Below are 16,298 nucleotides of genomic sequence, written 5' to 3'. Positions count from 1 at the left end.
AGTAAAATCATGAGAATTCTTATGTATTAAAAAGGTTTAAACCTTTCGTTTAAAAAAAATATATTTTTATATAGCCTCAATATTTTAGTTAATACAAATAAATTAATATTTCCATAGCAAAAATACTACATAATTTAGCATGTCCAGTTCTATGAAAAGTAGTAAGTCCAATTCGGACTGGTATTTTGATTGACAATGACATTTTTGCTTTTAGTGCACAAGTCTAAAATTTATATTATTTCCCCAAATGTGAGGTTTAATTTGGTTGACTATTTATATACATAATGGGAAACGCAGGTAGTAATCATCCCAAAGAATGGCATAAAGATGCTGCAGCCAAACCAACAGGCGCTGGTCCATCTTCCCCAACCAAAGAAGGCGAGGCTTTTACGTTTGACAAAAAGGTAGACGATGATCGAAGTGGAAGAGATGACGACAATAACATTGAGGATGGGGCCCCTTATTATACCAAGGCCGTGCCTGAGAGCGAGGAAGAATTCGGTGTTATGCGTGAACGATCAAACACGTTGACTGAAGGCAGTAAATCTACGGACGAATCGAAAGTATTGCCCACTGTGTTTAGATGGGAAGGTGGTGGTAAACAGGTACTTTTCCGATAAAATTTTGGTACATACTTTTCTCTCCATTATTGATAAAATATTTGATTTTAAGGACAAAGTATAATGACGATTACTTTTAGGTTTTCATTAGTGGAACATTTACTGACTGGAAGACAATTCCTATGGTGAAGAGTCATGGAGATTTTGTGACCATAATAGACCTCCCGGAAGGCGAACACCAGTACAAGTATTTTGTGGATGGAGAGTGGCGCAATGACCCTACAGTGGTGAGCTATTATGATGTTGATTATTTTTGATCAATACGGGTAATTATGGCATACAGCTAAGTGTGGTCTTCATATTGGGAGGCCCCAATGTGTAGACAGGCGCCTGTGTAGATGGGCGTCTACACATTGATTAGTGTTTGTTGCGAGTTCATACTTTACTTACTTGCGTTTAGTGGCAACACTTACCCACATCAACCTCACAATTTTTTCGTATGCAGTATAAAGGGAAAAGAGTAAGTAAAGTTTAGTTTAATAAAAAAACAATGGTTGTCTAACACATATATTTACTTGTTTTGCACATATACATACCATATGTATATCATTAACTTGATGAACAATTTTGTTGAACATTGATATCTATCAGTAAATCAAAACTGAAATACTGTATGGAAATAGTCATGTGACTTTTCATAGCATCTGTCATCCAAATCATTCTTCCTTTTTGGCATTTGTTGATGTACAATTATCATCTTGGCTACACCCTCAGGACAGAAACTACAATAAGCAATACTCAGTAAAATAATTAATTTAATGGGCCATTTTGTGTTTACAGAAATTAGTTGACAATGGCATGGGATCCAAGAATAACTTGGTAAAGGTGAAGTTGTCAGACTTTGAGGTGTTCCAAGCTCTGGCCAAGGACAGCGAAGGAGTACTCAGCAGCGCCCAGACTGAGTATTCACAGGTAAATACTTGCCTTTTTTTTGCAGTAGAACCTGCTCAATGATTCCGTTTTTTATGTAAAGTATGTACAATGGTTGACTTGCGGAAAATGTCCAGAAAAATTAGGTAGTACCTTTACTGGCTTCATAATAATTATAATGCTTAATGCTAGCACTGTTAGTGAATGTGTTAAACGATTTTTTGTGGTTTTTCTGTCTTTTATCTTTGGTAAATTAATTTATTAAGTAAGTACTTCATTTATCTTGTAGATATTTGTGTAAACATTACACATGAGCGGGGATAAGGTTTTTTTTCCTTATTAAATTATTTGTTTGTTGATTTCAGGAAATTCCACAAGCTAAACCATGGGAGAAGGTATCAGGGCCGCCAATATTGCCCCCTCACCTATTACAAGTCATATTGAACAAAGATACACCACTTTCAGTAAGTAGTAATGTCCTTATTTTTTACTGCACCTATCAGAATTTAATTTGGATATTTTGTTTAAATAATATCATACCTACATGAAATACAACCAGAGGGAACTAAATATAAAAAACAACCGCACAATTACGAGTAAGACTCGCCCACCGAGGGTTCCGTACTTTTTAGTATTTGTTGTTATAGCAACAAAAATACATCATCTGTGAAAATTTCAACTGTCTAGCTGTCACGGTTCATGAGATACAGCCTGGTGACAGACAGACGGACAGTGGAGTCTTAGTAATAGGGTCCCGTTATTACCCTTTGGGTACAGAACCCTAATAAAAAAGGCAAAATTTAGACATTGCCGCATGCTATAGATGCTAAGTACCTATATTATATTTATTGACTACAATACTAATTATTAAAACATAAAATTGGACTGACCTCACTATTTTTATAGAGACAAAACTTCAATAAAAATATATTAATTATAGGCATTTTTAGCATATACTTACATTAAAATACAGCACCCTCAATTTTCAACTTTCAGTGAAATGCACTTTTTTTTTCAGTGTGAACCAACTCTCCTACCAGAACCAAACCACGTGATGTTGAACCATCTATACGCGCTGTCAATCAAAGATGGAGTCATGGTCCTATCCGCGACCCATAGGTACCGGAAGAAATACGTCACCACCCTTCTGTATAAGCCAATATAGGTCAAGGTGTCATGGTAGTTATAAAGGTGACAAGCCCCCATAGACGGATCAATTTTGTTACCAATATAATATAATCCCATCTTTCACTGCCGGTGACCCGCTAGGAGGGTTCTCTGTTCGAGGCGATTTTCGCTACATATGGGTTTTCCCGTGTTATAGGTTACGAACGTCGCGCTGGCAGTGAATCCGTTAAGGCTTGGCCACGCATTAAATTAAAATAATAACAATTTGAGTCCCAAACATACCTAATAGGCGTCACAAAACGTCCGAGGCGTTATACGCGTCCTTATAAGTCAATGTGTTGAAATCGATCAACATGTGTAAGAAATTTGATCGTCAATGGGGGTCTAAAGTTGTAACCTAGTACATGTATGTACAGGTATGTACAGTGGAACAATTTGACTTAAGACCATGAAAAATATGCGCCGCTTTGAATTCGTATCTACCGCTCTTGCATATTCGAGCGATAGAGACGCTGCTGGGTCCTGGCTATGGGCTCTATTGCTGAGGCAATAGAGTCTAAAATGAAAGTGTTTACTTTTATGCACTAGCAGCTTACAGCTACACTTATCCTTAAAGGCGAGCGTTACGAGAATTTTAGTTCATCATGGGAATTCATTTATCACGTTCAGCGGAATAACAGCGTGTGAATAGAAGGCCCAAAGATGGACGGACGATCTGGTTAAGATCGCAGAATAGCTGATACTGATATGATGTTATACTTTTATTTATTTATTTTTATTGCACAATGTAAAAATGGGAGACTGAATGCCTAAAGGCATTCTCTACCAGTCAAAAATAAGAAAATATTTACCCTATTTTTTGCAAACAACTGAAGGACATAATAAACTACATATAAAATACAAATAACAAGACTATAAATTATTAATATACAACTACATATTGAATATACTTTTGTGTCAGAGTCAAATTGTTTGAATGTACTTGCCTTTTCGATTTGTTCAGCAGTGTGCCTAGGTAAATATAATATTGTTATTTAGGTTTTAGCAATTAGACATTTACCCTTCACGCGAAATGTACTAACAGTATTCTTGTCATTGTTATAGTGTTTTTGCATTGGCAAAAACTTAGTCACAGTTCGCTAATAATAATAAGTCATGGATAAAGCAATATTTAAAATAGTTGGCTTGGTCACTCTAACAAAAATGGAGGAATTTAGAGTTATGTAAAACGCACATGCTATTTTTGTTCGTTTATCGACTTTATCGCATTCGCAACGGGTGAAATGATTAACCGTTTGACCGTCAACGACGTCATTCCACGTCGACGAAAGGTTGTGCCCCGGATTCTAAGACGTCTATATGTAGCCGTCAAGAATTACCGAAATATAATTATACTTAAATAAAATCTTACAAGTATGCTGTTGTACTCTATGTAGCTTTGATTTTTAATAGGTAAGTTTTTATGAAAAGTTATTAGCAGTGATCGTTAATTTTCCAACAATTTTGGTGCAGCATAGTAAAAATAAAGAATTTTCTTCAATTTTTTTCTAGGGAGAGGATTGGTTAAGGTTAATATTAACCCTAATTATCTATTCCACCTTGAGTAGGGCATACAGATTCTTTTAACCAACAATGCTGCACCAAAGTTGCTGGAAAATTAACGATCACTGGTTATTAGAAACTAACTCATATTTGTTGCTTATTGATCACAATATTTGATCAGTGATAGACTCCAACCACGCTATCAAATAATTAACGCCACAGGTACTCGACGTAGCACCTGCCATGAAAACTTAGTCTAGCCCGACTCTACTGATAGGTACTAGATGGAAAATAATGGCTTGGAAAACGGTTTTATGTCGGCGTGATATGACGTTCTTTGCAGTTAAAGGGTTAGCAAAATAATTTATTGATGTACATAATTGAACTTGAATAAAATTCCATTGTCAAAATATTAAGTGTGATGTGCCTCAACGAAGCCCAAATGATGTCTCCCAAGAAAGTTTATAATGTAAGAAATTCTATTTAATGATTACTTACTTTAGTATGAAATAAATTATGCGCGTCGGTTACATGCGTTTTGTATATTGCTCCCGTGTTTCACCCACAGATGTGCAAGTTGCGGAAAGTTTTCAAAAAGTTGGAACAGTTCTTGGTAATTTCAGGAAAATTTTACAGGAAACAACGGAGACTTTCATTTTGGATATGGAATCGATCTCCAATTCCCCATACAACCATACAAAAATATGTGATGTTTCCGAAACTTTAACCTTGTATGAAATGAAAAAAAAAATTAGGCAACTAATGTCCCATAGGTAAATATGTACCTTAAATACTTGCTTACATATCATAAACAAACAATAATTTTGCTCTGGCACAGCGACCCTGTCAGTAGAAAATGGCGAAGAGTTAACTTCCCATAGAAAATTTGAATATCGCGCCTCTCTCTACTGAGAAGTTGGATGTGTTTCAGTATAAAACTATAAAAGCCCACATTATGGCTATGCACACACCAACCCCTATAGACCGAGCTTATAGGACGACTCGCGGTCACCGCCCGTATGGTGTATACGTCAAATATAAGATTGTTCGCGCGCCGCTCCGATCAGTTGCGCCCAAGGTTACGACCTGTTAGCAGTGTGCACGAGTCTAAGAAAATAAATCGTAAACTATTGAATTCATTGGGAAATCATGGGATATTGCAGCGTAAAATGGTGTGGCAAGTCATCTAAGACTTCTACTTACAAAACAGATGGAATAACATCCCACAGGAAAGCGAAATTCATTATTTCATTGAATAATGTTTCTTGTCCGCGGGGTTCATTTTATACTGGTCAGTAAGCAGAGGCGAAGTATGTCCGTCCCTTTTCGTCAACTTGAAAATGCAATGCGCTATCCCTTTCGACTAGTGATGTGACGATGATGGTTTTTCAGTTGCGGAAACTTCGTGCTTCGTCATACCGTATTGTACCATTTTAGACATAATATATAGGTAACATGTTGTGTAAGTGTTTTTAGAATCCTCTAGGCCAGCGGAGCAGTTAGGCCGCATGTCACGAGATGGACCTGAATATGAACTTCAAAGAAGTGCGAGGGAACTCGGTGTTGGTTTGTGATAGAAATATGTTGTATGGGTTATTTAGAATCCTCTAGGCGAGCAGTTAGGTCTCATGTCACGAGATGGACCTGATGATGAACTTCAAAGAAGTTCGAGGGAACTCCCCATACAACCATTTCCAGTCGCCGTTACGACGCGGTGTTGACACATCTTGTGTCGACACCGTCTGTTCCGGTCACAATTCCAGTCGCAGAGTCGTCGCCGTGTCGACACAGTTACCAGAAATGGGGAAGGGTCGACACATGACACAAAGTGACATAAAGTGTGGTCGCCGTGTGCACCAGTGTTGCCAGGGCTCTGGAGTCATAAGTTACGTTTCGTTTCCCTAAAAGTCACGTTTTTGCTGCTCAAGTCACATTTTTATATTATTGTATTGTATGGGTACGTAAATCAATTTTGTTAGAAGAAATTCAGAAAATAATATATTTCACAAAAAATCTACTAACCTTTTATGATTTTTCCTCAAAAGGAAAAAACGGAACCCTTATAGGATCACTCGTGCGTCTGTCTGTCTGTCTGTCCGTCTGTCACAGTCTATTTTCACGGAAACTACTGGACCAATTAAGTTGAAATTTGGTACAAATTGGTGGAAATTAGTGACCCAAAGACGGACATGTAAGTCATGTAATGTAAACAAATGAATTTTAATCATGGGGGCTACTTTTGGGGGGTTAATGAGAAAGTTAAAAAATTAAGATTTACAATAACCCAAGAAAATTAGAAAAATCTGCGGAAATAATTCGTGTAGTTTTGAAAATTGGTATAGGTATACCTTGTGGTGTCCAGATAAACATAAAAAAAGTCCTCGAGGGTAGGGGGTGTTGTGCTGAGGGTGCAGGGAGGGTTAACGGTACCTTTTTTCTTATTTTTGCTCATATTTAATCTCGAATATATGTACTTACAAATAGCATTATAATTACTTCGGACAAAAGTTTTGTCATACAATTTCCTACAAATTTGGTTATGTTTAGTTTTACTCTACGATCAATACTTTAGGAGCTTCAGGCTGTTAAAGTTAAATTAGAGATAAAAAATAGACGATTTAAGAAAACGTCGTTTTTTTTGTAATTGTTCATCATAAATAAAAATGATAGTTTGGAGTAAGCAAGCTAAGTGACCTGCTGATAAAATATAAAAAAAAAAACGGGTTAGAGCATGTCGGGCCATGCTCAGTGTAGGGTTCCGTAGTTACCCGTCTGTCAAAATAGACATTCCCAAAAACTCAAAAACAGCTATACCGATTAGGTTTGCTATATTTTTCCTTGAAAGTCTTTACTAAGCTATGTTTTTATGATATTTTTCATATTTTTTGGACCCATGGTTCAAAAGTTAGGGGAACTAAAGGGGAAAACACAACTTTTTTTTCTTTCAGATCGATTATTTCCGAAAATATTAAGTTGATCAAAAAATGGTTCTTGAAGACCCGTATTCGTTTAAAAGACCTATCTAACGACATTTTTTTCGCTTTTACCCTATAGTGTGGAGTGTCTTGGATAGGTCTTTTAAAATGAATAAGGGTCTTTAAGGACCATTTTTGATCAACTTAATATTTTCGGAAATAATCGATCTGAAAGAAAAAAAGTTGTGTTTTCCACTTTAGTTCCCCTAGCATTTTAACCATGGGTCCAAAAAATATATAAAAAATCGTGAAAGTAAAACTTAGTAAAGACGTACTTTCAAGGAAAAATATAGCGGACCTAATCGGTTTAGCAGTTTTTGAGTTTTTGCAAATAGTCTATTTTGACGGACGGGTAACTACGGAACCCTACACAGCCTACAGCCCTACACTGAGCATTGCCCGACATGCACTTGGCCGGTTTTTTTTTTAATATTATATCAGCAGGTCGCTTAGGTTGCTTATCCTAAACAATTTTTTTTTATTTATGATGAACAATTACGAAAAAACGACGTTTTCTTAAACCGTCTATTTTTTATCTGTTATTTAACTTTAACAGCCTGTAGCTCCTAAAGTATTGATCGCAGAGTAAAAATGAACATAACCAAATTTGTAGAAAATTTTGTAATAAAACTTTTGTCCGCAGTAATTATAATGCTATTCGTACAGATATTCGAGATATGAGGCCAAAAGAAATGAATCATACACAAAAAAAAAAAGTACTACTATCAAACTAAATGACACCGTCATGTCAAGGTAACAAGTCTCATCTTGCCACGACTATTATAATAAACATGATGGTGGATGTAGGTGTCAGTGCAAGTGTCAACTTGGGTGCGTTCACCGCGTTCCTAAATAATACAAATGGTAGAACTAAACTTGTCCAAAATTCGACTAGCTTAAAAAGTCACAAAAATTGCCTCAAGATCGTAAGTCACGCACATGTCACACGAGAAGGCGAAAAGTCACGAAAAATGTGACTTTTGTGACCATCTGGCAACACTGGTGTGCACACATTGTTTCGGGTTTGCGACTACTTTATGCCAAAATCATTCGTTCATTCGTTCATTTTGTTCCTGTCAAATGGAAACTGTCAGATGGAAAAATACTTAAATAAAAATAAGTGACATTAATACGCCATCTCTAAAACGGATTACAAGACGTAATTATATATTGTTTGCATTTATATTACAATATGACTTAAATTATTATGGGGAATTAAACTGCTCGAGTGATTTGATAAACTAAGTGTAATATAATCAACGCGCCACCACATTGTTTTAGTTTAGCCGGAAATGAAATTGTTTACTTCTCAGTGCCTGTGTTTATAACTATATTATTTGAAGCATTTTTAGTACTTCGATGCGTATACTATACTTAAATAACAGAAATAACGCTTTACATACTACGAAACTTGTTAATTATGATGTATAAATATGGTTTAAGGCTGAGAAATATTGCAGTCACAAAGTAGTTGCAATGTTTCGACTTTGTGTCGACTCTGTGTTGACACATGACACGCGCTGTCAAAAGTAATAACAAAGTTACTGGTATGTTACTGGATTTGCAAAATGGCTCCTTGTGTTGATTTGTTTTCAGATATTCTCAAAGTGTAAAAATGCCGTGGTCAGAGATGGGCATTAATCGATTAACTGTTTATTCGACTAATTAATTTAATAAAACAAGTTAATTCTCAAATTTTAATCGCGATTAGTTTAGTCGACCTAACATAGATTGAAATTGAATTAATCTGAATATTAATCGAATAAATTATCGATTAAATCTCGATTGAAAGTTGACAGGGGGCCATTTTTGTACGTAAAAACAATAGAAATGTCTTGCATGCAGATGGTAGCAAAACACTTTGTCATAAAAGTCGAGATGGGTGTCGATATATAGGTTTTAGGGAGTGCCGATTTCGAAAATAATGACCATTTTGGAATCCGAAGTGGCGGCCATGCACTGTGTCATAAAAGTCGTCATGGATGTCGTTTTATACGTTTTAGGGGGCCCCAATTTTGAAAATGATGACCATTTGAAATCCAAAATGGCGGCCATGCACTATGCCATAAAAGTCGTCATGGGTGTCATTTTATAGGTTTTAGGGGGCGCAGATTTCGAAAATGATAACCATTTTGGATTCCAAGATGGCGGCCATGCACTATGTCATAAAAGTCGTCATGGATGTCGTTTTATAGGTTTTAGGGGGCCCCGATTTAGAAAATGATGACCATTTTGAAATCCAAAATGGCGGCCATGCACTATGTCATAAAAGTCGTCATGGGTGTCGTTTTATAGGTTTTGGGGGGCGCAGATTTCGAAAATGATAACATTTTCAATTTAAAAATGGCGGCAATGCACTATGTCATAAAAGTCGTCATGGATATCGTTTTATAGGTTTTAGGGGGCGCAGATTTCGAAAATGATGACTATTTTGGATTCCAAGATGGCGGCCATGCACTATGTCATAAAAGTCGTCATGGATGTCATTTTATAGGTTTTAGGGGGCGCAGATTTCGAAAATGATGATTTTGGATTCCACTTTTATAACAAAATACGTAGCCATCTTGGATTATAAAATGATCATCGTTTTCGAATTCTGCACTCCCTAAAACCTATAAATCGACATCCGTGACGACGCAAGTTATCTTTATTTTCAGATCTAACAAATTGCTACAGAATACAAAGGACAAAAAAGAAGCGAGGAGGTAATGAAACAAGCAAAAATACAGATGATTCCTCGACGCAATTGGGTGATTCTTAAATTGTGTCCAGATTTTTTTTGTCATAAAAGTTTATATTTTTCACATATTACTCTCACAAGTTCCGTGACATTTCGACCTTGTAATTTTTTAAGTAAATGTTTTTGTTTATCTATGAGGATCTCACTAGAATAGTATAATCAAGGTATGTTTATATTTGATGAATGAAATAGTAACGCAAAAAAAAAAAATATTTGTGTCTTATATTCCTGCCGAAGACTTTTATTTTACCTTTTTCCTTCTACACAAGTTTGGCCAAGTAATAAGAATTTAGGGCTCTCAATTTTATTTTGACTTCTACAACAGTAAAGCTACGAGGCCATGTTTGGTATCGTTTTCGTATAAATTCGCAGTACCAAATTTAGTTAAGGTATCACATTGACACCATTCCGAAGTAAATACATATAAACTTATTAAAATACTTTCTTTTAAACTCCTCTTCACGCTTAAACTGCTGAACAGTTTTAATTTAAATTTGGTACACATATATTTTGAGTCCCGAGACAGGATATAATAAGTTATCTCAAAAATCATCCTTTAAAGGTGTGAAATGAGGTGTAGGGGGGAATTCAGAATTGACTTCTTGAAGTTAATACTGTTTAAGTTTAGGTTTGAAGTCATGTTTTTTCATCATTTTTAACTAAATCAAAGATGTAGACCATCCCAAATTTCATATAAATCGGTTCAGCGGTTATTGATTTCCCGTACAAATTTCCACGCCACTTTTCACACCTTCAAAAGATGATTTTGGTTATAAGATCTATCCTATGTCCTGTTCCGGGACGCAAACTATTTCTATACCAAATTTCAACGAAATCGGTTCAGCGGTTAAGCGTCAAGAAGAGTTTAAAAAAAACCGGCCAAGTGCGAGTCGGACTCGCGTATTAAGGGTTCCGTACATTAAGTCCGACTCGCGCTTGACTGCACATTTCTAATAGGTTTTCCTGTCATCTATAGGTAAAGAACTATTTTGTGTATTCAGACGGACATACATCCAGTCGCACGAGTGATCCTATAAGGGTTCCGTTTTTTCCTTTTGAGGTACGGAACCCTAAAAAGATTTATTTTTATTTTGTGGAATGGTGTCAATGTGATATCTTAAATGGATTCAGCACCCCAGATTTATACGAAAACGATACCAAACACGGCCTAGCACCTTCACTGATATAGATATATCAAGATAAAATTGAGAGCCCTTAATAAACTTTCAAGAGCGGATATCTCAAAAACTATTCAACATATCGAAAAAATTGACTGAATAAACTTGTAACAAATTAAATTAACTTTCATTTTGTATAAGTGGCCATGTCGCTGAGATGCATAGTTTCCGAGATATAATCGAAAAACGGGAAAATGGGACCTTCAAAGCCCCCTCTCTCCCCCCCGCTCAAGGGCTACGGCCGGGGACTTTTGATATGTTCACCTCGTAACTTGTCAAACCGAGTTACGGAGTCAAAAATTGTGTTCCGAGCATTTCCCTCTACAACTTTTGGAGCATTCGTTGCCTGACCTAAGTAGCTTATTGAATTTCTTTAAAAACTTTTCTGTAAAAGGTTGACGGGTGCTGGGTGTTTATATGGTTTCGGTCGATTATTATCATTTGCATTGCCCATGATGACTTACTAGAATTACGAGCACACGAGACACTAATAGTAGTTTGACAAACCTTGGTTTTCAAGAGGTATTTTATATTGACATTTGCTGTCACAAATTTGCTGTCAGATTTAGTCGCAAACCGCACGCAAAGTGCACACAAATGTGTCGACACCTTGTTACGGAAAAGTGTAGACACGGCGACGACACTTTGTTTCGAAACAATTCTAGACACATTGTGTGGACTCTGTTACGACACATCTGACATTTAGTTACCACTTTGTGATTCTGCGACTGGAATGGTTATATGGGTCGGTGTTGGTTTGTGATAGACATATGTTGTATGGGTTTTTTAGAATCCTCTAGGTGAGCAGTTAGGTCTCATGTCACGAGATGGACCTGATGATGAACTTCAAAGAAGTGCGAGGGAACTCGGTGTTGGTTTGTGATAGACATATGTTGTATGGGTTACGGTGTTCTGTGTGGCTATGTAAGTACTTACGCAAATAATACTAAATTGATAAGTAGGTATTTGATATTTATTTTCATAAAGCTAATAAACATAAAAGGAACACATTACTTAAAACATACAATAAAATTAATTGTGATACAGTCAATAAATAATATTACAAATGGTTTGTTTAAGTTTCAAATTATTTTTCCATGTTACCCGCAAATTAATATGTCCAACGAGTTGCAAAATTTAACACGCACATTATGAGTGAATTAATTCATAAAGTGGACTGTATGCAGTTTTGCCACAGTGTCTTTGAAGAGCGTGGATAAATGTGACGTTATCTATAAAAAGGGACCTAATTGTCGATGGCGCTTACGCCATTATTAACGATGCTCCGATATAAATACACTGCCGCGCGACGCTGTGTTGCGTAACCGCCATCGACAATAAGGTCCCTTTTCATAGATAATGCCCCAAATAAACTAAGTATTTTATCATAACATTGTTAAGTTAACTCCTATCTACCTACATGAGGCCTCTGGTATACGACTAAACCCTTTGGGTTATTCCCACTAGTTACCACCAAGTTCTTACTAGTGGTAACTACTGGGAATTTTTTTCCCACCTTTTACCACTGGTTACTACTGGGAATTTGGGATTTTTTTCCCCAGTAGTTACCAGTGGTAAAAGGTGGGAAAAAAATTCCCAGTAGTTACCACTGGTAAGAACTTGGTGGTAACTAGTGGGAATAACCCAACCCTTTGAACACCACGCCTATCGTGCGCGGCGCGTCATCGTGAACCTTGTCAGAACGCACTAAGGTTGATATTGGGCTGTAGCCGCGCACGTCAGTTGACGTCTAAGGCGGTCAATGCGTTAATAACTTCTTAGGTACGTATAATACTCCTAAAGTAAAAAGTAAGTATACCTACTATATTATGTAGTATTGCTTCTTTTACATATTATATCGAGATAAATATACTGTCCATAAAACTCATCATACTTATACATGTAAGTTTGAGACTACTTCTAATACTGGCACAAGTATTAATTGAACTAATGAGTCACATATCCATATTTTATCTAGGTCAGAGTTTCTCAAACTTAACCCACGAACGAACCCCTTTTCCAAGCAGTTTTTAGGGTTCCGTACCCAAAGGGTAAAAACGGGACCCTATTACTAAGACTCCGCTGTCCGTCCGTCCGTCCGTCCGTCTGTCACCAGGCTGTATCTCATGAACCGTGATAGCTAGGCAGTTGAAATTTTCACAGATGATGTATTTCTGTTGCCGCTATAACAAATACTAAAAAGTACGGAAACCTCGGTGGGCGAGTCCGACTCGCACTTGTCCGGTTTTTTTAAAGTGCGAGCGAGCCAGTCATCGTTATCTATCACAGTGTGTTTTATTGCGAATCTTACAACCACGGCCGAACTCCCAGGGCTTCGCGTAGCGCACTTGGAGAAACCCTGATCTAGGAGTAAAACTTTTCTGTTACATGAGTAAGGGTTCATGGTATTCCATCTGTCCAATATCATTGCGTCTCACTCTCTCATTAAGCAAAATGTGCGACAAAATACCCATTGGACAAACCACCACCCTAAGGCGGTCTTCAAATTGGATGCGTATTCGCACGCCGGTCCGGTGTGCGAGCGGGACATAGCTATATACGCGCATAGCGCTGTCACGCACATATACCGGAGGGACGTGCGAATTCCCATCAGTATGATAACCGCGTAATGCGCACGCCTTGGCATAGGGAATCCGGGAGACTTGCCAGATGGAAGACAAACCATTTTATTAACCTCTTGAACGTCAAACGGCGCATCCATTTGCCGTGCCACTGACGCCACGGGGGGTAAAATTTAGTTGTGTGAATAAATGCCCACCTAAAAGTGGGGTGTTTTTCAGTAGATTTTCATCAAAAACCGATCGACGTCAAATGCCGTCTTTGGCCTCGTCACGATTTTGCATTGACGTCAATTGCCGTCTGTGGCATTCAAAAGGTTAAAAAAAGTGCCCAAGTCAAAATTATTTATATTATCAGCACTCCAATATCACCTAACGATAAGCGGGCATCACAACACATACATGCCAAAAAATACCTACTCAAATCAAGTACGCAAGTGTCCCGGACTCTCCCTACAATAAGCACCATTAAATTTCTATTTTATTAAACAATCACACTCCCTTTTAAATTTTACATGGAAACATTTCATGACCATTCTTAAAATACTTACGTATTGATAAAGAGATTTGGTGTAATTACTAACTTAAAAACTTTGGACTAAGATCTCCATAAGCGAATCAACATACATATTGTTTTCTAACGAAAACGTTAGATATACCTAAGTACTTAGCCAGAAATATTGAACTGTCCGTAAGCAGCAGTGGTACAGTTATTATAATGGCCGTTATTCTTTTGTTTTCAAGTGTCATCTAATCACTTTACTAGGTCCTCTCGCGTTGAATGATGGTCCATATTATGACAGTTGGGCACAGTTTAAAAAAATATTTAAGAAATATGTATTTACCGTATTTTTGTTACTAATGTAACATTTCTAAATAAATGAATATGCTAGACTTCCAAAAAATGTCTACAAACATTTTACATGACAGCTACAACATATAAAAAAAATTAACTGTTAAAGTCCATGAAAAGTCTGCATCGGATTCGATAGCCCACGCAGTGCACGTGTTATTTTAAACGTCAAACTTCTATGAAATTATGACGTATAAATGACACTTGCACTGCGTGGGCTATCAAATCCGCTGCAGACTTTTCTTGGTCTTACTCTATTACATATAACTGATTTTTATCACCATATATTTCGTTAGATAACATAATCACAGTAATCACACCACCTATTTCAACTTAACATATTGAAATAAAAATAACGTTAATTTAGATCTTTACAAAACCAATATTGGCAATAGACAGGAGACAACAAATAATCATTCAAATGAACAAGTAACAAACATTTTTTTAAACACTTTAAACTCTCGCGTTTTGTACACATATTTAATTACACAAACGGGTCTACCGCGATATAATTTCATTATTTTTACCTTTAATTCCCCGTAGACCCGTTTGTGTAATTAAATATTTTTTTAAAAGTTTCATACGAAGAAACACCCAAAAAATATATATTTTAACTTATAGTTAGTCAGTATCCAACGCAGATTTAAAACTTAAAGTTGAAATTAATTTCGAGATTAGATACTTAATACTCACAAAAATGCAGAAAGCATGTTTAAACTCACTAAAATTGAAAAATGTGTATAAATGCCTAAAAATATATATAGTTTCATGGAGTTAATAAATAAAAATTAAGTCAAATAATAAACCAAAATGCATGTCTAAAGTAAACAAGAGTATGAATATTAAAATGCATTATTTTAAAAGCGACAGCAGTTTCATAATACATCCCGTCTTTTTGTCCCGTATGTACAGTCAGTTACGGATATACCTGGACTATAAACCTTTCATATGTGTATGGTGGTCAAAAATTGTAGGTCCAAACCTCGGTTGTGATGTATAGAACAGAAAATAATGCAGAGATAAAATCCGGCCAGGATCTTTATCATACCTACACAGACAAGAGGTTAACGGTTAACCGCGACCCACTTCGTTCTTTCGTCTATTTGCCTTTTCTTAAATAAACAAGAGCGACAGAGACAAATAAACGATTTCCGATATCCACGTAGCCCCGAGTAGAGATGTGCGCCGATGGCAAAATCATCGGCGGCGGCGTCCGATGATTTTTTGACCGGCGGCGGCGGCGTGATCGGCGTGAATTCGGCGTGGCATAATTTTTGATACTGCATGAGAACGTGGGTGTAGATACTCTACATTAAAGCCTTCTGAGTATTTACTAAACTATCCAAAACATATTATGTGTGTTTTCTAAATGATTGCCGAAAATTATATCCCATCATGTCACTTGGCAACCATTTATTACCAATACCAACCTAACCGTTACCAACGGTATGTTTAAATATTAAAATAAGAAGGATACTTTAAAACACTACATTTTAGGCAGTATTTTTACTTACTTTGTAAGCGAAATACAAATAAAACACAAAAAAAATCTTTATAATTATGTTAAGTCCTAAATCTATATTGACTTTTCCCAGCCGCTGTCGCCTCATCTAGAATTTGTTACGAAATAATGATGAACTACATACTTTACATTTGTCTGAACTGAAGTTACAGAAATGTATGTTGTAGGACGGGGATGTGAGGGCGAAGACGAAAAGCCGACGTTAGGTACTTAGCGCGTGTATTATACAAACTTAGAGCTATTACAATGCTGTTAAGTCTTTACTTGCCGAGCAAGACCTAACGAGGTAGG

General features: G+C 36.6%; 1 protein-coding gene and 1 long non-coding RNA gene across 2 annotated transcripts in view; one reads left to right on the top strand and one right to left on the bottom strand.

Annotated features, from left to right (window-relative positions):
• Nucleotides 1-16,298, bottom strand: part of LOC134793094 (uncharacterized) — a 454,735-nt gene that overhangs the window by 312,999 nt on the left and 125,438 nt on the right. The window lies entirely within an intron of this gene.
• Nucleotides 219-4,688, top strand: LOC134792655 (5'-AMP-activated protein kinase subunit beta-2). The gene is made up of 5 exons (XM_063763919.1): nt 219-605; nt 701-847; nt 1,401-1,532; nt 1,856-1,954; nt 2,509-4,688. The coding sequence occupies exons 1-5, from the start codon at nt 285-287 to the stop codon at nt 2,653-2,655; spliced, it is 846 nt and encodes a 281-aa protein (XP_063619989.1). The 5' UTR covers nt 219-284; the 3' UTR covers nt 2,656-4,688.

Source organism: Cydia splendana, chromosome 1 (assembly GCF_910591565.1).
Source record: "Cydia splendana chromosome 1, ilCydSple1.2, whole genome shotgun sequence".
NCBI classification, from domain to species: domain Eukaryota; kingdom Metazoa; phylum Arthropoda; class Insecta; order Lepidoptera; family Tortricidae; genus Cydia; species Cydia splendana.
Note: the sequence above shows the minus strand (reverse complement) of the source record. Positions and strands in the feature narration are given on the sequence as shown.